Genomic DNA, 25,578 nt, shown 5'->3' with positions numbered 1-25,578 from the left:
TTACAGCTCTCTGTGCACTCGCCCCCTGGCAGCGCAGTGGAGCTCCTCACCAGCGGACTTCCTTACAGCTCTCTGTGCACTCGCCCCCTGGTAGCGCAGTGGAGCTCCTCACCAGCGGACTTCCTTACAGCTCTCTGTGCACTCGCCCCCTGGCAGCGCAGTGGAGCTCCTCACCAGCGGACTTCCTTACAGCTCTCTGTGCACTCGCCCCCTGGCAGCGCAGTGGAGCCCCTCACCAGCGGACTTCCTTACAGCTCTCTGTGCACTCGCCCCCTGGCAGCGCAGTGGAGCCCCTCACCAGCGGACTTCCTTACAGCTCTCTGTGCACTCGCCCCCTGGCAGCGCAGTGGGCGAGTTATATCTAGTAATGATATATAAACTTTTTTTGTACTTCTACTATGTTCCCTGTTTTCCTGTTTTATGTTCTTCTTCCCTACCCCCTGATCCCTATTGTTCATCATTTTATATCATGTAATTTTTTTTTCCACGTTTTCTTTACGTCAGTAAAAGGTATTTGTTAATTACTAAATAAAAACTTATTTAAGCAAAAATGAAGAACGCTGTGTGTGGAAAAAAACTAAACCTGCACATCATCCTGAAAACACCATCCCCACTGTCACACATGGTGGAGGCAGCATTCTGCTGTGTGTGGAAAAAAACTAAACCTGCACATCATCCTGAAAACACCATCCCCACTGTCACACATGGTGGAGGCAGCATTCTGCTGTGTGGGGAAAAAAACTAAACCTGCACATCATCCTGAAAACACCATCCCCACTGTCACACATGGTGGAGGCAGCATTCTGCTGTGTGGGGGAAAAAAACTAAACCTGCACATCATCCTGAAAACACCATCCCCACTGTCACACATGGTGGAGGCAGCATTCTGCTGTGTGGAGGAAACTAACCCTGCACATCATACTGAAAACACCATCCCCACCGTCACAGATGGTGGAGGCTGCATCCTGCTGTTGGGAGGAAACTAACCCTGCACATCACCCACATCACCCTGAAAATACCATCCCCACCTGTCACACATGGTGGAGGCTGCATCCTTATGTGGGGAGGAAACTAACCCTGCACATCATCCTGAAAACACCATCTACACCTTTCACACATGGTGGAGATTGCATCCTGCTGTGAAGAAGAAGCTAACCCTGCACATTACCCTGAAAATATCATCCCCACCGTCACACATGGTGGAGGCAGCATCCTTCTGTGGGGAGGCTTCTCTTCAGCAGGGGTAGGGAAGCTGGTCAGAGGTGATGGGAAGATGGATGGAGGTAAATACAGGGCAATCCTGGAGGAAAACCAAAAATAATAAAGACAAGACCCTACACGGGTCGGCAGCAGACGTGGTGACAGTTCCCATGTCTGATTATTATGCGTCTTTATTTCTCTATTGATTGGATTTTCTGTGTGTTACTAAGTTTCTATATATCTAATTTTCACCTCTGAATTGTAATTTAATTTTGTGTATGTACAGTACAGACCAAAAGTTTGGACACACCTTCTCATTCAAAGAGTTTTCAGGACTCTGAAAATTGTAGATTCACATTAAAGGCATCAAAACTATGAATTATCACATGTGGAATGAAATACTTAAAGTGTGAAACAACTGAAAATATGTCTTATATTCTAGGTTCTTCACAGTCGCCGCCTTTTGCTCTGATTACTGCTTTGCACACTCTTGGCATTCTCTTGATGAGCTTCAAGAGGTAGTCACCGGAAATGGTCTTCCAACAGTCTTGAAGGAGTTCCCAGAGATGCTTAGCACTTGTTGGCTCTTTTGCCTTCACTCTGCGGTCCAGCTCACCCCAAAGCATCTCAATTGGGTTCAGGTCTGGTGACTGGAGACCAGGTCATCTGGCGTAGCACCCCATCACTCTCCTTCTTAGTCACATAGCCCTTACACGGCCTGGAGGGGTGTTTGGGGTCATTGTCCTGTTGAAAAATAAATGATGGTCCAACTAAACGCAAACCGGATGGAATAGCACGCCGCTGCAAGATGCTGTGGTAGCCATGCTGGTTCTGTATGCCTTCAATTTTGAATAAATCCCCAACAGTGTCCCCAGCAAAGCCCCCCACACCATCACACCTCCTCCACCATGCTTCACGGTGGGAACCAGGCATGTAGAGTCCATCCGTTCACCTCTTCTACAAAGACTCGGTGGTTGCATCCAAAGATCTCAAATTTGGACTCATCAGACCAAAGCAGAGATTTCCACTGGTCTAATGTCCATTCCTTGTGTTCTTTAGCCCAAACAAGTCTCTTCTGCTTGTTGCCTGTCCTTAGCAGTGGTTTCCTAGCAGATATTTTACCATGAAGGCTGCTGCACAAAGTCTCCTCTTAACAGTTGTTCTAGAGATGAGAAGGTGTGTCCAAACTTTTGGTCTGTACTGTACGTCCGAGCACAAATACAGGAATATCCTCCCTGGTTCTGCTGGCCAGCATATGTCCGGTGTATCGCCCCTTCTTATTGCAGAATTTCATGTTTGGTACACACTGATTGTTCCTGTGTCAGTTTCTGACAGTTCAGTGTTATCGCCCTCACTTAGGCTAAGTTCACATTTCCGCTAAAATCTATCAGTCACAATCCGCTGCTCTTGTAAACAGCGGAATCCGTTTAGCGGATTCCGCTGCTCCCATAGACTTGTATGAGCAGCGGATTGTGACTGATGATGCTGCGTTGCACCCTCCGCCCGACTGATCAGTCGTGGAACGACTGACCGCCGGGCGGGAGGAACGCAGCAGGTAACGTTTTTTGAGCAGCGAGATCCGTCGGATTTCGCTGCGCATGCTCTCTGGCTCCCTGCACACGTCACCAGCTTTGGTTGGTTACCCGATATTTACCCTGGTTACGGTGCAAGGAGCCAGCGCTAAGCGGTGTAGGCCCGTAACCAAGGTAAATATCGGGTAACCAAGGTAAACATCGGGTGCTTTGCTGTTACCCGATATTTAGGCTGGTTACGTGTGCAGGGAGGCCGACACCTCCCCGCTCGGCCCCGCCCCCTCCCGCACTCCGCACATGTATGTACACACACACACACACACACACACACACACACACACACACACACACACCTGTCCCTAGCCATGCAGACAAGCACTGACACCCTCGTCTGGCCCCGCCCCCTGCTCGGCTCCGCCCCCTCCCGCACTTTGCATGTGCACACACATACATACACACATACATACATACATACATGCACATACACACACTCACTCACAGATACACTCACCTGTCCCCAGCCATGCAGACCGCAGCACTTCCACTGACATCCTCAGCGCCTGGCCCTGCCCCCCGCTCGGCTCCGCCCCCTCCCGCACTTTGCATGTGCACACACATACATACACACATACATACATACATACATGCACATACACACACTCACTCACTCACAGATACACTCACCTGTCCCCAGCCATGCAGACCGCAGCACTTCCACTGACATCCTCAGCGCCTGGCCCCGCCCCCCGCTCGGCTCCGCCCCCTCCCGCACTTTGCATGTGCACACACATATACACACATACATACATACATACATACATGCACATACACACACTCACTCACAGATACACTCACCTGTCCCCAGCCATGCAGACCGCAGCACTTCCACTGACATCCTCAGCGCCTGGCCCCGCCCCCCGCTCGGCTCTGCCCCAGAACTCCGCCCCCCGCACACAACGGAATCCGACAAAGAATTCTGTTCTTTGTCATCCGTTGTACAGCGTTGAACAGCGCATCAGTCACATGCGTCAAGCGACGCATGTGACTGATACAAATCAACGGAAATGTGAACTTAGCCTTAATCACAAAACTCTCCCACACATCATTGCACCACCTGCTTTCTCTTTATTTTCTCCTTGTCACTGGCGACATCTCTCCTAACCCGGGCCCTCCTGTCACTAGTAGCTATAACTCTCATCCTGCAGCACATAAACCCTGCTAGTCTCAGTAACGTTCAGCGCTCGCCTTCTCCTGTCTCCTTTCATTTTTCCCCCTGGAAGGCACAATCCGTGTGTAACAAACCCCCCGATATCCACCACGTCTTCCTTTCCAGTTCCCTTCACATTCCTACTCTCATTGACGCCTGGATCCAGCAGTCGCACACCATCACCGCCACCGCTGCTGCTCTCTCGTACGGTGGGCAACTATTTTTACCAGACCAAACTTTTCATTGCTACAGCCATGTGAGGGCTTCCTTTTTTTGCAGGACGTGTTGTACTTTTGAATTACACCATTCACGTTCAGACTAGTGATGAGCGTGCTCGGCACTACTCGATCGAGTATCATGCGCATGCTCAATATGAGAGCGATCTCGTCCCCTTCCCTGATATCGGGGTCTTCCAGAAAAATGCTGGCGTTTCCCATTGACCTCCATTATACTTGTTACTGGTGATGTGACGTACTGGGAATCGGAGAAAAAAATTCCATGTGCATCAAAATAGTGAAAGACAATCACAGAATTACGCTTTGTTTTTTTTAATACAATTTTCACTATACGGTAAAACTGACTTGGCAATACACCGTGTGCAGAATACACCGTGTGCAGAATACACCGTGTGCAGAATACACCGTGTGCAGAATACACCGTGTGCAGAATACACCGTGTGCAGAATACACCGTGTGCAGAATACACCGTGTGCAGAATACACCGCGTGCAGAATTATTAGGCAAGTTGTATTTTAAAGGATTATATTTTATTATTGATCAACAACTATGTTCTCAATCACCCAAAAGACTCATAAATATCAAAGCTTAATATTTTTGGCGGTTGGAGGGGTTTTAGATTTGGCTTCTTAGGAGGATCTGTTTGTGCAGGTGACTATTACTGTGCAGAATTATTAGGCAACTTAATAAAAAGCAAATCTATTCCCCTCTCACTTGTTTATTGTCACCAGGAAACCAATATAACTGCACAAAATATAGAAATAAACATTTCTGACATGCAAAAACAAAACCCCAAAAAAATGAGTGACCAATATCGCCCCCTTTCTTTCTGATGACACTCAGCAGCCACCATCCATAGATCCTGTCATTGCTTGATCTGTTTACGATCCACATTGCGTGCAGCAGCCACCACAGCCTCCAGCCACCACAGCCTCCAGCCACCACAGCCTCCAGCCACCACAGCCTCCAGACACCACAGCCTCCAGCCACCACAGCCTCCAGCCACCACAGCCTCCAGCCACCACAGCCTCCAGCCACCACAGCCTCCACCCACCACAGCCTCCAGACACCACAGCCTCCAGCCACCACAGCCTCCAGCCACCACAGCCTCCAGCCACCACAGCCTCCAGCCACCACAGCCTCCAGCCACCACAGCCTCCAGACACCACAGCCTCCAGACACCACAGCCTCCAGACACCACAGCCTCCAGACACTGCTCCCAGAGGTGGACTGTTTTCCCTCCCTGTAGATCTCACATTTTATGAGGGGCCACAGGTTCTTTATGGGGTTCAGATCAGGGGAACAAGGGGGCCATGTCATTATTTTTTCATCTGTTAGACCTTTACTGGCCAGCCACGCTGTGCAGTAGTTGGATGCATGTGATGGAGCATTGTCCTGCATGAAAATCATGTTTTTCTTGAACGATACCGACTTCTTCCTGTACCACTGCTTGAAGAAGTTGTCTTCCAGAAACTGGCAGTAGGTCTGGGAGTTGAGCTTCACTCTATCCTCAACCCGAAAAGGTCCCACAAGTTGATCTTTACTGATCCCAGCCCATACCAGTCCCCACCTCCACCTTGCTGGCGTCTGAGTCGGAGTGGAGCTCTCTGCCCTTTACTGATCCAGCCTCTGGCCCATCCATCTGCCCATCAAGAGTCACTCTCATTTCATCAGTCCATAAAACCTGTGAAGAATCAGTCTTAAGATATTTCTTGGCCCAGTCTTGAGGTTTTATCTTCTGTTTCTTGGTCCGAGGTGGTGGTTTTCAGCCTTCCTTACCTTGGCCTGTCCCTGAGTATGGCACACCTTGTGCTTTTTGATGCTCCAGTAACGGTGCAGCTCTGAAATATGGCCATACTGGTGGCAAATGGCATCTTGGCAGCTTCACGCTTGATTTTCCTCAATTCATGGGCAGTTATTTTGCGCCTTTTTTGCCCAGCACGCTTCTTGCGACCCTGTTGGCTATTTGCCATGAAACGCTTGATTGTTCAGTGATTACGCTTCAAAAGTTTGGCAATTAGAAGACTGCTGCGTCCCTCTGCAAGACTCTCACAATATGGACTTTTCAGAGCCCGTCAAATCTCTCTTCTGACCCATTTTGCCAAAGGAAAAGAAGTTTCCTAATTAAGCCCCCCTTATATAGGGTGCTGATGTCATTACACCGCACCCCTCCTCATTACAGAGACGCACATCACCTGAGTTACTTCATTGGTAGTTGGCTTTCAGCCTATACAGCTTGGAGTAGGACGACATGTATAAAAAGTATCGTGACCAAAATACTCATTTGCCGAATAATTCTGCACACAGTGTATTATTCTCCAGATCAGTAGGATTAACCCCTTAACGACCGCGGGCCGTAAAATTACGTCCTAAATGACATAATCTTACTGCCCGCGGTCCTCCGGCGGCAGCATGCCGCGATCGGCACACATTTCAGCTGATTTTCACAGCTGAGATGTGTGCCTGCTAGGCACGAGCAGAATCGTTATCTGCTCGTGCCGATTAACCCCTTATATGGCGCTGTCAATACATGACAGCGCCATTATAAGCGCGATCGCGGTAAAGTTTTACTTACCGCCGAAACCGGAAGTCACGTGACGCGATCACGTGACTCCCGATAGTTGTCATGGTAGCACAGGGTCATGTGATGACTCCTGTACTACACATGAATTGGTTTCACTTTCGCTGTGCCCGGGGCACAGCAAAAGAGAAAGACAGCGTATCTGCTGTTTACAGCCTTCCAGCTGTGATCAGCAGATACTGCAGAGCGATCGGAATGCTGATCGCAATAGCCCCCTAGGGGGACTAGTAAAATAAAAAAAAAAAGTAAAAAAATAAGTTTTAAAAAATTAAAAAAAAACAAAAAAACCTAAAAGTTCAAATCACCCCCCATTCGCCCCATTGAAAATTAAAGGGTTAAAAAAATAAAAAATATACACACATTTGGTATCGCCGCGTTCAGAAACGCCCGATCTATCAAAATATAAAATCAATTAATCTGATCAGTAAACGGCGTAGCGGCAAAAAAATTCCAAACGCCAAAACGACGTTTTTTTGTCGCCACAACTTTTGCGCAAAATGCAATAAGAGGCGATCAAAACGTAGCATCTGCGCAAAAATGGTACCGTTAAAAACGTCAGCTCGAGACGCAAAAAATAAGCCGTCATTGAGCCTAAGATCCCGAAAAATGAGAACGCTACGGGTCACGGAATATGGCGTAAAACGTGCGCCACTTTTTTCGGACAAACTTCCGATTTTTTAACCCCTTATATAAAAGTAAACCTATACATGTTTGGTGTCTACGAACTCGCACTGACCTGAGGCATCACACCCACACATCAGTTTTACCATATAGTGAACACAGTGAATAAAATATCTCAAAAACCATAGTGCTATCGCACTTTTTTTGCAATTTTTCTGCATTTGGAATTTTTTTGCCATTTTCTAGTACACAATATGGTAAAACTGATGGTTTCATTTAAAAGTACAGCTCGTTCCGCAAAAAATGAGCCCTCACATGACCATATTGACTGAAAAATAAAAAAGTTACGTCTCTCAGAAAAAGAATGGCGAAAAAAAAAAACGGAAAGCGAAAAATCGGCCGGTCGTGAAAGGGTTAAGGACATGTTTGGGGTGGGGGGGGGTGAAAAGAAATTTGGAAATTTTGTAAAAGAAATAAAAGATGAATTTCACGAGTTGTAACATTTTCAGGGTTTTATGATGGATTATTTTTTGCCTCCTGAGCTGACATTTTTATACCATTTTGGGGCAGATACGATGTTTGATCTCCCCTCATTGTAATTTACTGCAATGTCGCATGATCCGAAAAATTTAATTCTGGGGGTTAGATTTTTTTTTTTTTTTCATGACACAATTTACTGATTTGAATTATTACATTTTCATAGATCTGACGTTTACGAATGTATTTACCAAATGTGTATTTTTTTTATTTCTTTATTTTTAGTAGAGGAAAAGGGAGGTAATTTGACACAAAGCTCTCCACAGTTCTGCACCCCCTACATCTCCTCCTCATCTGTCTATCACTCATCCCATCCTCTCCACAGTTCTGCACTACCCTACATCTCCTCCTCATCTGTCTATCACTCACCTACCTACCTGACCTGTCCACAGCCCTTCATCTCCTCCTCATCACTGTGTATCACCCTATATGTCTTCTCCACAGTTCTGCACCCCCTACATCTCCTCCTCATCTGTCTATCACTCATCCCATCCTCTCCACAGTTCTGCACTACCCTACATCTCCTCCTCATCTGTCTATCACTCACCTACCTACCTGTCCTGTCCACAGCCCTTCATCTCCTCCTCATCACTGTGTATCACCCTATATGTCTTCTCCACAGTTCTGCACCGCCCTACATCTCCTCATCTACCCGTCCTCTCCATAGTTCTGCACCGCCCTACATCTCCTCATCTACCCGTCCTCTCCACAGTTCTGCACCGCCCTACATCTCTTCATCTACCTGTCCTCTCCATAGTTCTGCACCACCCTACATCTCCTCGTCATCTGTCTATCACCTACCTACCTGTCCTCTCTACAGCCCTTCATCTCCTCCTCATATCTATCACCCTATACGTCCTCTCCACAGTTTTGCACCACCCTACATCTCCTCCTCATCTCCGTCTATCACCTACCCATCCTCTCCACAGTTCTGCACTGCCCTACATCTCCTCATCTATCACCTACCCGTCCTCTCCACAGTTCTGCACTGCCCTACATCTCCTCATCTATCACCTACCCGTCCTCTCCACAGTTCTGCACTGCCCTACATCTCCTCATCTATCACCTACTCGTCCTCTCCACAGTTCTGCACTGCCCTACATCTCCTCATCTATCACCTACCCGTCCTCTCCACAGTTCTGCACTGCCCTACATCTCCTCATCTATCACCTACCCGTCCTCTCCACAGTTCTGCACTGCCCTACATCTCCTCATCTATCACCTACCCGTCCTCTCCACAGTTATGCACTGCCCTACATCTCCTCATCTATCACCTACCCGTCCTCTCCACAGTTATGCACTGCCCTACATCTCCTCATCTATCACCTACCCGTCCTCTCCACAGTTCTGCACTGCCCTACATCTCCTCATCTATCACCTACCCGTCCTCTCCACAGTTCTGCACTGCCCTACATCTCCTCATCTATCACCTACCCGTCCTCTCCACAGTTCTGCACTGCCCTACATCTCCTCATCTATCACCTACCCGTCCTCTCCACAGTTCTGCACTGCCCTACATCTCCTCATCTATCACCTACCCGTCCTCTCCACAGTGTCCCCATAGATATTCTCCTGTGAGCAGGACCCTCGCTCCTCCTGTATCTGGTGACCTGTGTGTTACTGTATGATGTCTGTATTCTCTGTACATGTCCCCTCTGATGTGTACAGCGCTGTGGAATATGTTGGTGACATAGAATAATAATTATTATTACTTATGTGCCTATGCAGAGCTGTTACCTCCATTACCTCGCAGTATTCGGCCATCTGGTGGCTGCACTCTGTACTGTCCTTCCTTTGTTTCACGATGTTCATTCCTTTGTTATTGTGTAGTTTGTCCCTCAGTTAATCAGCGATTGTTCCTGTACACGTGTGTGATCTCTGGTGATTATGGAGGATCACTTACATGTTTTCTACTAAATCCACCGAGAATCCGTGTCAAGACGGGAAAATCACTGATCACAGACGTCTCCATCCGATATCACCGAGCGAGAGAAGAGGGGAAAGGTGCAAAGCTGGAGAGACCCCAAAAGACAGAAGAAGGTGGTCCTACCAAGTACTGACTCCGGGGGCTGAATACTAATGCAAAACAAAGAAATGTGGTCCTACAACGTACTGACTCGGGAGCATGAATACTAATGCAACACAGGGAAAGGTGGTCCTACAAAGTACTGACTCCGGAGGATGAATACTAATGCAAGACAGAGAAACGTGGCAATACAAAGTGCTGACTATGGGGGCTGAATACTAATGCAAAACAGAGAAAGGTGGTCCTACAAAGTGCTGACTCTGGTGGATGAATACTTATGCAACAGAGAGAAGTGCTGACTCTGGGGGCTGAATACTAATGCAACAGAGAAAGGTGGTCCTACAAAGTACTGACTCTGGGGGCTGAATACTAATGCATCTCATAATCTTCAGCTTCAAATAAATGTGTATTTAGAAAACCAGGTATCCTTTCCTTTACACGTCACATACTTGTACTCAGTGTTGGTATCAGATAAGATTCTTTTACGTTTGATGTAATGTGGAAAAGTTAACACGGTGTGAATACTTTTGGTAAGGCACTGTACATATAATTATAACTCTTGGGGGTCATATAGCGTCACCCCTCTGCTGCACTGTGACACCCTTGCAGGATCCGGGTTTCTGCAGAGCTGACGCTCTTTTCTGATGGTGGTGATAGGTTGGGTGGAGTTGTGCTTCTTCCCGCCTCTAGTGTCGCTCCTCGGAGGCGTGTTTGTAGTCTAGCTCCTCCCCTGAGGTCTTGTTTCTTTTCTTTTTCAGCCTCCACTTTTTCTGCATCCTCCGATCTTCACTCGCTCTGGAGACGATGGAGGCGCACGCTGCAACCACAGGGAGTAATGTCCCCGCCTTTCTGGCCAAGTTATGGAGTCTGGTTGAGGACCCGGAGACGGACCCCCTTATATGCTGGAGTCCAGTAAGTATTGTGCCCCCGAGTCACTGGCCAAGGATTACATAGAGCATAGCCTTGATGATTGGGCACCAGGAAGTGTGTAAGGCGCCCCCCTCAGCCTCCTCCCCTCCCCCAGTTTGTACAGTCAGATGATTGCACCTATAAATTTGGCCAATGACCACGGGTGCTTCATCTCTGATCCCACACGTGTGCCAATAACTCTCCGTTATCGGGAGAGTCTCGCCGCTTCACACCAGGGTCTCATTCCTGGTTCTCCTTCCTCAAATATATTTTCTGCTGCTTGGATCATGTGAGGAACTTGCCCCGATCTCCGATCTCCTGTGACGGACCGGCCCCGACCTCCTGTGACGGACCAGCCCCGACCTGCTGTGACGGACCGGCCCCGACCTGCTGTGACGGACCGGCCCCGACCTGCTGTGACGGACCGGCCCCGACCTGCTGTGACGGACCGGCCCCGACCTGCTGTGACGGACCGGCCCCGACCTGCTGTGACGGACCGGCCCCGACCTGCTGTGACGGACCGGCCCCGACCTGCTGTGACGGACCGGCCCCGACCTGCTGTGACGGACCGGCCCCGACCTGCTGTGACGGACCGGCCCCGACCTGCTGTGACGGACCGGCCCCGACCTGCTGTGACGGACCGGCCCCGACCTGCTGTGACGGACCGGCCCCGACCTGCTGTGACGGACCGGCCCCGACCTGCTGTGACGGACCGGCCCCGACCTGCTGTGACGGACCGGCCCCGACCTGCTGTGACGGACCGGCCCCGACCTGCTGTGACGGACCGGCCCCGACCTGCTGTGACGGACCGGCCCCGACCTGCTGTGACGGACCGGCCCCGACCTGCTGTGACGGACCGGCCCCGACCTGCTGTGACGGACCGGCCCCGACCTGCTGTGACGGACCGGCCCCGACCTGCTGTGACGGACCGGCCCCGACCTGCTGTGACGGACCGGCCCCGACCTGCTGTGACGGACCGGCCCCGACCTGCTGTGACGGACCGGCCCCGACCTCCTGTGACGGACCGGCCCCGACCTCCTGTGACGGACCGGCCCCGATCACCACCGACCTCCTGTGACGGACCGGCCCCGATCACCACCGATCTCCTTGTGACGGACCGGCCCCGATCACCACCGATCTCCTTGTGACGGACCGGCCCCGATCACCACCGATCTCCTTGTGACGGACCGGTCCCGATCACCACAGATCTCCTGTGATGGACCGGTCCCGATCACCACCGATCTCTTGTGACGGACCGGTCCCGATCACCACCGACCTCCTGTGACGGACCGGCCCCGATCACCACCGACCTCCTGTGACGGACCGGCCCCGATCACCACCGATCTCCTTGTGACGGACCGGTCCCGATCACCACCGACCTCCTGTGACGGACCGACCCCGATCACCACCGACCTCCTGTGACGGACCGGCCCCGATCACCACCGATCTCCTTGTGACGGACCGGTCCCGATCACCACCGACCTCCTGTGACGGACCGGCCCCGATCACCACCGATCTCCTTGTGACGGACCGGTCCCGATCACCACCGACCTCCTGTGACGGACCGGCCCCGATCACCACCGATCTCCTTGTGACGGACCGGTCCCGATCACCACCGATCTCCTGTGACGGACCAACCCCGATCACCACCGATCTCCTTGTGACGGACCGGTCCCGATCACCACTGCTCTCCCTGTGACGGACTGGACTCGACCACTGATTTTTGTGCAGTCGGAGAACACTGTTCTCTGTCGTCAGCCTCTGTTAGGTAATGCGTGTCGCACGTTTTTCCAGGAGTTGGTGGCTGCTGTTCTCTGTTGTCAGCCTCTGTGTTAGGTAATGCGTATCTCACGTTTTCCCGGCGGTCGGTGGCTGTTGTTCTCTGTTGTCAGCCTCAGTTAGGTAATGTGGGAGTCGGTGAGCGCTGTGGATCCGGTTGCTCCGGTTCGGCTCGGGTTTCACATTTCTCCATTCGGTCATCTCCTCATTGTATATTTCCTGTGTTCTGCGCCAAGTGCAGCGCTGTAAAGTGATCTCCCGGCTCACACATGGTTATCATTACTCTGCTCCGGGGGTGTGATGTTCCTGCCACAAGTAGCAGTCTGGCCGGGGGCCAGCGGGGAGGAGGAGGGGGCCGTCTGCTCCGAGCTGATTGTCTGATGATCCTACCGCACTCCTCACTGTCCAGATGCACGCGCTGTGCCCGACACCCTGCGCTGCTCGGCCCTACGCGTGCTGCCACACATGGAAGCCGGACTCCTGATTGTGGCCTGCGAGTAGCCCAGCATGTCTACTGTCATCACCATCTGCCCCATCATACAGTGATAGATGCTGTGCGGAGTCTCCGGCTCCCCCAAACTGCTCCAACACCCCTGAACCCCAAAGGTTTTCTCTACCTGACCTGTTTACTCTTCTCCCGATGCTGTGCCTGATCTTTGCTCTGCCCCCCTTGGTTCTCTGTCTGACCTTTTGCTCCACTCCTCCCCAGCGCTCTGCCTGTTTTTTGCGCCATTCCCCATCCCCTGGTGCTCTTCTTGACCTGTGCTCTGCTCCTCCCCGGCGCACTGCCTGACCTTTTGCTCCTCTCTTCCTCCGGCGCTCTGCCTTACCTTCTGCTCTTCTCCTCCTCCCCGGCACTCTGCCTGACCTTTTTGCTTCACTCCTCCAGGTGCTCTGTCTGACTTTCTGCTCCTCTCCTCCCCGGCGCTCTGCCTGACCTTCTGCCCCTCACCTGTGCTCTGCTCCTCTCGGCACTCTCCCTGACCTGTGCTCGTCCCCTCCCCAGCGGTGTCCCTTACCTGTGCTCTACTCCTCTCAGCGCTCTCTCTGACCTGTGCTCTGCTCCTCTCTGCGCTCTCCCTGGCCTGTGCTCGTCCCCTCCCCAGCGGTCTCCCTGACCTGTGCTCCGCTCCTCTCGGCGCTCTCCCTGGCCTGTGCTTGTCCCCTCCCTAGCGCTCTCCCTGACCTGTGCTCTCCCCTCCCTAGCGCTCTCCCTGACCTGTGCTCCTCCCCTCCCCAGCACTCTCCCTGACCTGTGCTCCTCCCCTCCCCAGCGCTGTCCCTGTGCTCCTCTCGGCACTCTCCCTGACCTTTGCTCGTCCCCTCCCCAGCTGTCTCCCTTACCTGTGCTCCACTCCTCTCAGCGCTCTCCCTGACCTGCACTCTGCTCCTCTCGGCGCTCTGCCTGATCTGTGCTCCTCTCGGCGCTCTCCCTGGCCTGTGCTCGTCCCCTCCCTAGCGCTCTCCCTGACCTGTGCTCCTCCCCTCCCCAGCACTCTCCCTGACCTGTGCTCCTCCCCTCCCCAGCGCTCTCCCTGACCTGTGCTCCGCTCATCTCGGCGCTCTGATTGACCTGTGCTCTGCTCCTCTCGGCGCTCTCCTTGACCTGTGCTGTGCTCCTCCTCTCGGCGCTCTCCCTGACCTGTGCTCCACTCCTCCTCTCGGCACTCTCCCTGACCTGTGCTCCGCTCCTCCTCTCGGCGCTCTCCCTGACCTGTGCTCCGCTCCTCCTCTCGGCGCTCTCCCTGACCTGTGCTCCGCTCCTCCTCTCGGCGCTCTCCCTGACCTGTGCTCCGCTCCTCCTCTCGGCGCTCTCCCTGACCTGTGCTCCGCTCCTCCTCTCGGCGCTCTCCCTGACCTGTGCTCCGCTCCTCCTCTCGGCGCTCTCCCTGGCCTATGGTAGTCCCCTCCTCAGCGCTCTCCCTGGCCTATGGTAGTCCCCTCCCCAGCACTCTCCCTGACTTGTGATCGTCCCCTCCCCAGCGCTCTCCCTGACCTGTGCTCTGCTCCTCTCGGCACTCTCCCTGACCTGTGCTATGCTCCTCTCGGCACTCTCCCTGACCTGTGCTCTCCTCCTCTCGGCGCTCTCCCTGACCAGTGCTCTGCTCCTCTCGGCGCTCTCCCTGACCTGTGCTCCACTCCTCCTCTCGGCGCTCTCCCTGACCTGTGCTCCGCTCCTCCTCTCGGCGCTCTCCCTGACCTGTGCTCCGCTCCTCCTCTCGGCGCTCTCCCTGACCTGTGCTCCGCTCCTCCTCTCGGCGCTCTCCCTGACCTGTGCTCCGCTCCTCCTCTCGGCGCTCTCCCTGGCCTATGGTAGTCCCCTCCCCAGCGCTCTCCCTGACTTGTGATCGTCCCCTCCCCAGCGCTCTCCCTGACCTGTGCTCTGCTCCTCTCGGCACTCTCCCTGACCTGTGCTCTCCTCCTCTCGGCGCTCTCCCTGACCTGTGCTCTCCTCCTCTCGGCGCTCTCCCTGACCAGTGCTCTGCTCCTCTCGGCGCTCTCCCTGATCTGTGCTCCGCTCCTCCTCTCGGCGCTCTCCCTCACCTGTGCTCCGCTCCTCTCGGCGCTCTGCCTGATCTGTGCTCCTCTCCTCTCGGCGCTCTCCCTGGCCTGTGCTCGTCCCCTACCTAGTGCTCTCCCTGACCTGTGCTCCTCCCCTCCCCAGCGCTCTCCCTGACCTGTGCTCCTCCCCTACCCAGCGCTCTCCCTGACCTGTGCTCCTCCCCTCCCCAGCGCTCTCCCTGACATGTGCTCCTCCCCTCCCCAGCGCTCTGCCTGACCTGTGCTCTGCTCCTCTCGGCGCTCTCCCTGACCTGTGCTCCGCTCCTCCTCTCGGCGCTCTCCCTGACCTGTGCTCCTTTTGGCGCTCTTCCTTATCTGTGCTCTGCTCCTCTCGGCGCTCTCTCTGGCCTGTGCTCTGCTCCTCTCGGCGCTTTCTCTGGCCTGTGCTCTGCTCCTCTCGGCGCTTTCTCTGACCTGTGCTCTGCTCCTCTCGGCGCTCTCCCTGACCTGTGCTCTGCTCCTCTCGGCGCTCTCCCTGACCTCTGCTCCACTCCCCGGCTCTCCCTGACCTGTGCTCCGCTCCTCCTCTCGGCGCTCTCCCTGGCCTGTGCTCCGCTCCTTTCGGCGCTCTCCCTGACCTGTGCTCCTTTCGGCGCTCTTCCTGATCTGTGCTCCGCTCCTCTTCTCGGCGCTCTCCCTGACCTGTGCTTCACTCCCCGGCTCTCCCTGGCCTGTGCTCCACTCCTTTCGGCGCTCTCCCTGACCTGTGCTCCTTTCGGCGCTCTTCCTGATCTGTGCTCCGCTCCTCTCGGCGCTCTCTCTGGCCTTTACACCCTCCATATGTCCAATCTTCTGCCTCTATGCTTTCTCCTGCTCGTTTCTATTTTCTTTTTTTAAATTTGTTTATTAAGAGTAAAGAAATAAACCGGGCACATTGTGAAGACCTGTAAGGCACGTGCAGATATATACAGCTCTACAGTGACTCCGGAACATTCTACCAATTAAATTTGCACAACACCATGTTATTTATTATTATTTATTTTTATAGCGCCATTTATTCCATGGCGCTTTACAGTGAAAGAGGGTATACGTATTACAATCATTAACAGTACATAACAGACTGGTTTAGGAGGAGAGCGGACCCTGCCCGCGAGGGCTCACAGTGTATAGGGAAAGGGTGATGGTACAATAGGTGAGGACAGAGCTGGTTGCGCAGTGGTGTACTGGACTGAGGGTTATTGTAGGTTGTAGGCTTGTTGGAAGAGATGGGTCTTGAGGTTCCTCTGATATGCTGTGGTAGAGCGTTCCAGAGTATGGGGGAGGCACGGGAGAAATCTTGTACGCGATTGTGGGAAGAGGAAATAAGAGAGGAGTAGAGAAGGAGATCTTGTGAGGATCTGAGGTTGCGTGTGGGTAGGTACCGGGAGACTAGGTCACAGATGTAGGGAGGAGACAGGTTGTGGATGGCTTGGTTAATGTCGTGGTTAATGTTTTGAACTAGAGTCGTTGGGAAGCCAGTGAAGGGATTAGCAGAGTGGCGAGGCTGGGGAATAGCGAGGGAAGAGGTGGATTAAGCGGGCCGCAGAGTTTAGGATAGATTGGAGGGGTGCAAGAGTGTTGGAAGGGAGGCCAGAGAGCAGGAGGTTGCAGTAGTCGAGGCGGGAGATGATGAGGGCATGCACTAATGTTTTTGCTGAATCTTGGTTTAATTTACCATATACATTGCAGGATGCCTACACTGCCTTACAGCCCGGGCATTACAGACTGGTGAGATACCCGAGTATGGAAACAACAGATTACCCGTGTCTGCGGTGGGTGCCAACCTAGCACAAACCCCAGTCCAGAACCTTAATTATAAATTCCGCGTCACTTCATACATCCAAGGCCATGCGGGGCGCCCGAGTTAGGGAGATAGCGTCAGGGGAGAGGAGTCCCACATTTCCCAGGACCCCCTCTTTTCTGATAAACAATCCGCTCAAAGGGAAGCATTGCGTTTACTAGTTCTACCCATACTCGTGCAGTCGGGGGATGGGGGTGGGGGTCCGCGCAGACATCGTAGGGCTATACGTTTCGTGGCTATAAAGAGAGATTCCCGTAGAAAAATGTTGTGATGGTGAGACCAGGTTCCCTCATCCAGGACTCCAAAAAGACAGCAGTGGGTCGAAAGGTATGGGGAAAGAGGCCAGGGAAGATAGAAGGGAGACAGCCTCGCGCCAGAAGGAAGCAATCACCAGACACCCCCAAATCATATGGATAGAGTCCGTGTCTTCTCCGTGACACTGTGGACAATCCGGTGTCGCTCGGTGCTGCATCTTAAAAGGCCTCAATGGTGTTAAATACGCCTGATGCACTATATAGATTTGGATCATTTGATTGTTAATTGAAGGGGAGACCTTGGTTGAGGGCTCCAGAATCTTCTCCCTGTCCTCCTCCTGCAGATTCGGGACTAACTGCCCCCACGTCCCCCTGATTGCAGACAGTAGGTTGCTATACAAAGATGAGATCAACCCTTTAGGTCCCTGATCGCGAGGAATCCCTATTAATGGAAAAGAGGAGATTAGGACCCTCTCAGATGCCCTCTGCATGTGATGCTGGACCACTATTCTAAGCTGTGGATATCAAAAGACGTGACACCAAGCCACGGTAAATCTGGACTGTATCTGATCATAGGACAATAAAATGTTATGTTCATATATGTCATTGAGAGAGCGAACGCCATGTGAGCTCCAGAATGTGGAGGATGGGTGGTCAAATAAGGTGGGCAGGTGGACATCCCACCACAAGGGCATTTCAGCCATGGTGTCAGAGAAACACGCAGTCTTTTTTTGTGTGTCCAGACCTCCTCATGTCTGTTTTCTGCCCTCAGGAGGGAAGCAGTTTTCACGTCTTTGACCAGGGATGTTTCGCTAAAGAAGTTCTCCCCAAGTACTTCAAGCACAACAACATGGCAAGCTTCGTGAGGCAGCTCAATATGTGTGAGTCTGAGAGGGCAGGGTGGTGGCCCGCAGCTGGGAGGGTGGTGGCCCTCGGCCCTCAGGGCACGACTCTCCAGGATGTAATCTTCCCTCCTTGCTTTTCCCTCAGACGGCTTCCGTAAGGTGGTTCACATTGAGCAGGGCGGTCTCGTGAAGCCGGAGAAGGACGACACAGAATTCCAACATCCATATTTCATCCGCGGCCATGAGAACTTACTGGAGAACATCAAGAGGAAGGTCAATAATGTGAGTGCAGCAGGGGAGGTTGGGGTGTTGTGTTTTGGGGGGGGTTCATATTCACACTCACATGACGCCATCTCTTTTGCCCCAGCTGTCGGGAACCAAAACGGTGGAGGTGAAAGTTCATCAGGACAATGTCAGTAAGCTGCTGACGGACGTGCAGGTCATGAAGGGGAAGCAGGAGACCATCGACTGCCGCCTGCTGGCCATGAAGCAGTGAGTGTCACCTATCTGGTGATCCGCCCCCGAGTCGTCCTGTCAATGTTCTAGCCCCATTATTTGTATATTTGATTTTGTAAAAGCTGGGTGATACCCAAGCCGCCATTACAGACGTCACTCCGGTTGTCACCCGGCCACCCATTAATGATCCGATGTTCTTCACACAGTGAGAATGAAGCCCTGTGGAGAGAGGTGGCCAGTCTGCGCCAGAAACATGCCCAACAGCAGAAGGTGGTCAATAAGGTGAGAGCCGCGGGGACTACACATCACTACAGCTCCCAGCATGCCCTGACCACCACTAACTGGAAGACCCCTGCTATATATCATACTTGTGTGTGTGGCCCGCTGACATAACCAAAGGACATAACCTTCTCTTTTATCTCCAGCTCATTCAGTTTCTCATTTCTCTCGTCCAATCCAACCGGATTTTGGGGATGAAACGGAAAATGTGAGTAAAGGAACCATCTCCACCACATCTATGTGTGATCTGTCCGCCTGTATCCAGGGAAGCAGCTGCAGATCTAGGTGTGATATGTCCGCCTGTACCCAGGAAAGCAGCTGCAGATCTATGTGTGATATGTCCGCCTGTACCCAAGGAAGCAGCTGCAGATCTATGTGTGATATGTCCGCCTGTACCCAAGGAAGCAGCTGCAGATCTATGTGTGGTATGTCCGCCTGTACCCATGGAAGCAGCTGCAGATCTATGTGTGATATGTCCGCCTGTACCCAAGGAAGCAGCTGCAGATCTATGTGTGGTATGTCCGCCTGTACCCATGGAAGCAGCTGCAGATCTATGTGTGATATGTCCGCCTGTACCCAAGGAAGCAGCTGCAGATCTATGTGTGGTATGTCCGCCTGTACCCATGGAAGCAGCTGCAGATCTATGCCTGATATATCCCCTGTAGATCTATGTATGATATGTCCAACTGTACCCAGGGAAGAGACGGCAGATTTATGTCTGATATATCCCCTGTAGATCTATGTATGATATGTCCGCCTGTATCCAGGAAAGAAGTAGCAGAGCTTTGTGTGATATGTCCGTCTGTACCCAGGCAAGAAGCGGCAGATCTGTCTGTGATATATCCCCTGTAGATCTATGTATGATATGTCCGCCTGTATCCAGGGAAGAAGCAGCAGATATATGTTTAATATCCGCCTGTTTCCAGGGCAGAAGTGTCAGGCATGCGTGATGTTTCCGCCTGTATCTAGGGAAGAAGCTGCAGATGTATGTTTGATATGTCCGCCTGTACCTAGGGAAGAAGCGGTAGATCTAGGTGTGATATGTCTGCCTGTTCCCAGGGAAGAAGTGGCAGATTTTTGTGGGATATGTCCGCCTGTACAAAGGGAAGATGTGGCAGATCTATGTGTGATATGTCTGCCTGTAACCAGGGAAGAAGCTGCAGATCTATGTGTGATATGTCTGCCTGTACAAAGGGAAGATGTGGCAGATCTAGGTGTGATGTGTCTGCCTGTACCCAGGGAAGAAGCAGCAGAGCTATGTATGATATGCCTGTACAAAGGGAAGATGTGGCAGATCTATGTGGGATATGTCCGCCTGTACCGAGGGAAGAAGAGGCAGATCTATGTGGGATATGTCCGCCTGTACAAAGGGAAGATGTGGCAGATCTATGTGTGATATGTCCACCTGTTCCCAGGGAAGAAGCGGCAGATCTATGTGTGATATGTGTACCTGTACCCAGGGAAGAAGCTGCAGATCTATGTGTGATATGTGTACCTGTACCCAGGGAAGAAGCTGCAGATCTATGTGTGATATGTCCGCCTGTTCCCAGGGGAGAAGCGGCAGAGCTATGTGTGATCTGTCCGCCTGTTCCCAGGGAAGAAGCGGCAGATCTATTGTAATATGTTTCCTGCACATATGTCATATGTGTCCTGAACAGTAAAAGGCTCCAAACCAAATACCAGACACTCTGTGCATCACTGCAAAACATTTCCATCCACGTTCCCACCTGCTTGTTTTCCCTCAGTATCTAGCCCACCCCTCTTGGGTGACATCTCTGGTTTCATAGAACAAGAGAAGAGCAAAATAGTAAGAGAACAAGCCGGTGGAAGGTGCCGTTTGTTCGGCCACCGTGATGCACCGAGCGCCTGTGCTTGGTGTGAACAGTCATTCAGTCCTGACATTTAACCATTTTTTACTCTTCCCTTTCAGCCCTCTCATGCTGAATGACAGTAGCCCGACACACTCCTTACCAAAGTACAGTCGACAGTATTCTCTGGAGCCGGCGCATGGAGCAGCCGCTTACCCTGTAAGTCTAGAAGTGCCCGGACAGTCACTGGATGTTTCCATGTGTCCTATATCCTTCACCATAAGACATCTCTGCACCTGTCATCTGCAGGGCTGCTATTTCATTATGTATTTCTTACACCCTCTTTCTCTGCGAGCTCTGGGCGAGGTGGCGCCCTCTCTGCGGGCTCTGGGCGAGGCGGCGCCCTCTCTGCGGGCTCTGGGCGAGGCGGCGCCCTCTCTGCGGGCTCTGGGCGAGGCGGCGCCCTCTCTGCGGGCTCTGGGCGAGGCGGCGCCCTCTCTGCGGGCTCTGGGCGAGGCGGCGCCCTCTCTGCGGGCTCTGGGCGAGGCGGCGCCCTCTCTGCGGGCTCTGGGCGAGGCGGCGCCCTCTCTGCGGGCTCTGGGCGAGGCGGCGCCCTCTCTGCGGGCTCTGGGCGAGGCGGCGCCCTCTCTGCGGGCTCTGGGCGAGGCGGCGCCCTCTCTGCGGGCTCTGGGCGAGGCGGCGCCCTCTCTGCGGGCTCTGGGCGAGGCGGCGCTCTCTCTGTGGGCTCTGGGCGAGGCGGCGCCCTCTTTGTGGGCTCTGGGCGAGGCGGCGCCCTCTTTGTGGGCTCTGGGCGAGGCGGAGCCCTCTCTGTGGGCTCTGGGCGAGGCGGCGCTCTCTCTGTGGGCTCTGGGCGAGGCGGCGCCCTCTCTGTGGGCTCTGGGCGAGGCGGCGCTCTCTCTGTGGGCTCTGGGCGAGGCGGCGCTCTCTCTGTGGGCTCTTGGCGAGGCGGCGCTCTCTCTGTGGGCTCTGGGCGAGGCGGCGCCCTCTCTGCGGGCTCTGGGCGAGGCGGCGCCCTCTCTGCGGGCTCTGGGCGAGGCGGCGCCCTCTCTGTGGGCTCTTGGCGAGGCGGCGCTCTCTCTGTGGGCTCTGGGCGAGGCGGCGCCCTCTCTGTGGGCTCAGTACAGCAGCTGATATCGGCATCATCACGTCATAGAGGATTATAGGAAGACCTGAACCAAGCGAGACACAGAGGTCACCCTGTGCGGTCTACAGCACAGCACCTTCTACTTTCCGCTGACGATAGTCCCCAACATAAGCCTGCAGCTATTGTATGTTCATTGGGTTGTAGACGTTTTTTTCTGTTTTCCTGTTCCAGGCGTCTTTTTCGGGGTACTCGGCCGCTGGACGCTACTCCCCAGATTCCACTGATGGCCCCATTATCTCTGATGTAACGGAGGTGGCCGTCTCCAGCCCCCCAGCGTCTCCAGTTCTCAGCTTGGAGGGGAGGCGAGTATGGAGCCCACAGGGGTCCTCAACTGCTTGGTGCACATGAATGTAATTCTCCCACACTTCTCTTTTAGATGCAGTCCAGTCATCCTAATCAAAGAAGAGCCTCTCACCCCTGATAGCCAGGTGGTCTCTGAACCCAGCCCCCTCCCCGCCCAGGACGTGGAGGTCTCCTTATCTCCTACCACTTTCATTGACTCCATCCTAAAGGAGAACGTCCCCAATGTCGAAACGACCAGGGATGATGGACGATCACCGCCCGAAGAGCAGGAGCCTTGCCTCAGTGTGGCCTGCCTTGACAAGTAAGTATGGTGCCACGCTGGTGGGCTGTGGCCGGCAGGGCCGTCTCCTCCATAACGTCTGCGCCGCCTCACTGCCACTCAACCGCTGTGTACTCCCTGTCCGCTCTCTCTGGCTGCTCTGTGCGCTCTCCTTTGGCCGCTCTCTCCTGTTCTGACTCCTGTGCTCTCTCCTTTAGCTATTCTCTCCCCTTCTGTGACTGGTGTGCTCTCTCCATTTGTTGCTCCTTCCTGTTACTCTTTACTGCCTATGCACAGCTCCCTGTCTCGCTTCCTGTTGATGACTCGTAACTCTGTCTCACTCTTCTGTTGGCGCTCAGCTCTCTGTCTCGCTTTTCTGTAAGTGCGCAGCTCTCTGTCTCATTCTCTTCTGTCGGCGCTCAGCTCTGTCTTACACTGCCCTATCAGTTTGTGGTGCTCTGCTGTCAGAGCATGGCTCTGTCAGTCTCTCATTCAGGTCGGTGAGCGGCTGTTTGTGTTGCTCTTTCTTCTTGCATTGCGCGCCTCTGTTCCTCCCCCTCCTGCCCTGCCTTGCTGCCTCCCGTCGGTACGTGTCCCTGCCTCGTTGCCTCCCGTCGGCGCGCGGGCCTGCCTCGTTGCCTTCCGTCGGCGCACGGCCCTGCCTCGTTGCCTCCCGTCGGCGCGCGGGCCTGCCTCGTTGCCTCCTGTCGGCGCGCGGACCTGTCTCGCTGCCTCCTGTTGGCATGTGACTCTGTATCTCCCTCTCTCTCTTTGGAGCACGGCTCTCTATCTCACTCTTTCCTGTTAGCATGTAGCTCTTTTTAACCTTGTCTTCTATTACTATGCGTCTCTCGGCCCCGCTCTCTCCTATTGGGCTCTGCTCTCTGCCCCACTCTCTCCAGTCAGGGGCTCGGCTATCTGCCCCGCTGTTTGTGGTCAGGGTGCGGCTCTCTGCCCTGCTCTTTCCAGTCGGCGCATTGCTCTCTGCCCCGCTTTTCCTGGTCGGCACATGGGTCTCTGTCCCGCTCTTTCTGGTTGACACTTTGCTCTCTGTCCCGCTCTTTCCGGTCAGCATGCGGCTATCTGCCTCGATCTTTCGGTCGGCGTATGGCTCATTGCACTGTTCTCTCTGGTCGGCTTGTGGCTCATTGCCCTGCTCTCTCTGTTCGTCGCATTGCTCTCTGCCCCGCTCTTTTTGGTCAGCGACTTGCTCTCTGCCCCATTCTTTCCGGTTGGCGTGTGGCTTTCTGCCCCATTCTTTCTTTTTTTTTTTTAAATCAGGTTCATTTTTATTTAACAGCAAAATTATACAACACATAAAATAATTCCCTCCATAGAAATATCACAGAAAGGGAAAAAACCTTTAGTCAATAAGAAAAACCACACAAATAACATAATAAACAATGCACCCGCAGTCCACGTCTCATTTCAATATGGGTCTCAAAGTGCATATTATTTCCCAATATATTCTCCATAGTATAGCTTACCCAGCATCATTATGACATTATATATATATACACATATACATACACGCACGCACGCACACACATATACATGCACACACATATACATGCACACACATATACATGCACACACATATACATGCACACACCTTCCAGCAGTACGCATATCACCCTATTTGAGGAAATTTGTTAACCGGTCAGAAGGAGAAGGACCTGGTCGCTCGCACTGTCCTGCAGTAACGCCGAGGAGGGAAGGCCTGGGGTATCCAACCATGCCCCCCAGATCTTATAGAACTTTTTCAATGCATTTCTTTTAAGGTATACTCCTCTCTCCAGTCGAAGTATAGCGTTTACTCTTTCCCTAAAATCCCCGATGACCGGAGGCGCTGGGTCCAACCAGTGGTAGGCCAACAGTTTCCTAGCCTGGTACAAGAGACGTGTAATACCGACCATTACCGGCGAACTCAAGTCGACCCCCCCTTCCAGTAGACCCAGGATACATATAATAGGTCTTGGCTGTAGACGGATATTGAAAACTTGTCTAACCAAATCTAGTACTGCCCTCCAGTAATCTTCAATGTTCCCACAGGACCACATCATATGCATCAGATTAGCACCCTCCTGTCCGCACCTAGGACACAGATCATCCATCCTAACTCCCATCTTATGCAATAGACTAGGTGTCCTATATACTCTATGTAACAGGAATAGCTGTGACAGTCGTTGGCCTTCAGATACAGCAAGGCTTGGAGTCTGAGACAGGACCTCACCCCACTGTTCCTCTGTCATAGGGCCTAGGTCCCTCTCCCACTTTTCTCTAGCCTGCAAAGGGAATTTGTCGAGGTGTCTAGATAACATCACTGTATACAACCTAGAAATAATACCATAGGAGCGATCAGATGTCAACAATTCAGTAAGAGTGTGATTCCGCTCTATCCTAATGTCCATACGACGTGTCTGTGTCTCATAGGCATGACGGAGCTGCAGGTATTGGTAAAAGGAACTGTGCGGTATCCCAAACTCAGCTTGAAGCTGGTCAAATCTTTTAAGTATATCATTCTGAAGAATCTGAGACACCTGATGCACCCCCCTGCTCACCCACATTCTCCAACCCGGGAGTCTCTGCAGCCCCGCCAGTCCACGATTATGCCATAAGGGCCAGTACTCAGTCATTCCTGATATTCCCAGCAACTGCTTCCCTCTATCCCACACCTTGTACATCAATGATAATGTTGGATATAATGTTCCTCCTCTGGGTGAGTATCCTGCGTCCAAAAAAGCCACTGGGTATCCCCATTCTGCAAGGCCCCTCACCAATTTGCCCCCAGCGTCATATGCCTCATCCTTTCCCCACCCCCTGAAGTGCTGCATCTGTGCCGCAACATAATAAACCCACAGGTTGGGGACTGCCAGACCCCTGCCCCATTCTTTCTGGTCGGTGTATTGCTCTCTGCTCCGCTCTTCGTTCAGCGTGCAGCTCTCTGTCCCACGCTTTCCTGTCGGAGCTCGGCTTTCCTTCCCGCTCTCCGGTCAGCGTGCGGCTCTCTGCCTCGCTCTTTCTGATTAGTGTGCGGCTCTCTGCCTCGCTTTTCCAGGTTGTCGTGTGGCTTTCCATTCTTTCCGGTTGGTGCATTGCTCTCTGCCCCGCTCTTCGTTCAGCGCTCAGCTCTCTGTCCCACTCTCTCCTGTCGGAGCTCGGCTTTCCTCCTTGCTCTTCGTTCAGCGTGCGGCTCTCTGCCCGTTTTTTCTGCTCGGCACCTTGCTCTCTGCCCCGCT

The 25,578-nt window shown here is 53.0% G+C and overlaps 1 protein-coding gene across 3 annotated transcripts in view; it reads left to right on the top strand.

Annotated features, from left to right (window-relative positions):
• HSF1 (heat shock transcription factor 1) overlaps positions 1–25,578 on the top strand; it is a 43,474-nt gene that overhangs the window by 2,817 nt on the left and 15,079 nt on the right. For all 3 annotated transcript variants that reach the window (XM_075352777.1, XM_075352776.1, XM_075352775.1), the window contains exons 2-10: positions 10,699–10,852; positions 17,997–18,105; positions 18,215–18,351; positions 18,437–18,561; positions 18,732–18,807; positions 18,951–19,012; positions 20,735–20,831; positions 21,949–22,079; positions 22,154–22,381. In XM_075352777.1, coding sequence (XP_075208892.1) covers positions 10,745–10,852; positions 17,997–18,105; positions 18,215–18,351; positions 18,437–18,561; positions 18,732–18,807; positions 18,951–19,012; positions 20,735–20,831; positions 21,949–22,079; positions 22,154–22,381 — 1,073 coding nt within the window. In that variant the 5' untranslated portion in view covers positions 10,699–10,744. The remainder of the gene's footprint in view (positions 1–10,698; positions 10,853–17,996; positions 18,106–18,214; positions 18,352–18,436; positions 18,562–18,731; positions 18,808–18,950; positions 19,013–20,734; positions 20,832–21,948; positions 22,080–22,153; positions 22,382–25,578) is intronic.

The sequence above is a fragment of the Anomaloglossus baeobatrachus genome, chromosome 6, assembly GCF_048569485.1.
Source record: "Anomaloglossus baeobatrachus isolate aAnoBae1 chromosome 6, aAnoBae1.hap1, whole genome shotgun sequence".
NCBI classification, from domain to species: Eukaryota; Metazoa; Chordata; class Amphibia; order Anura; family Aromobatidae; genus Anomaloglossus; species Anomaloglossus baeobatrachus.
This window is presented reverse-complemented; position numbering and strand designations above follow the sequence as displayed.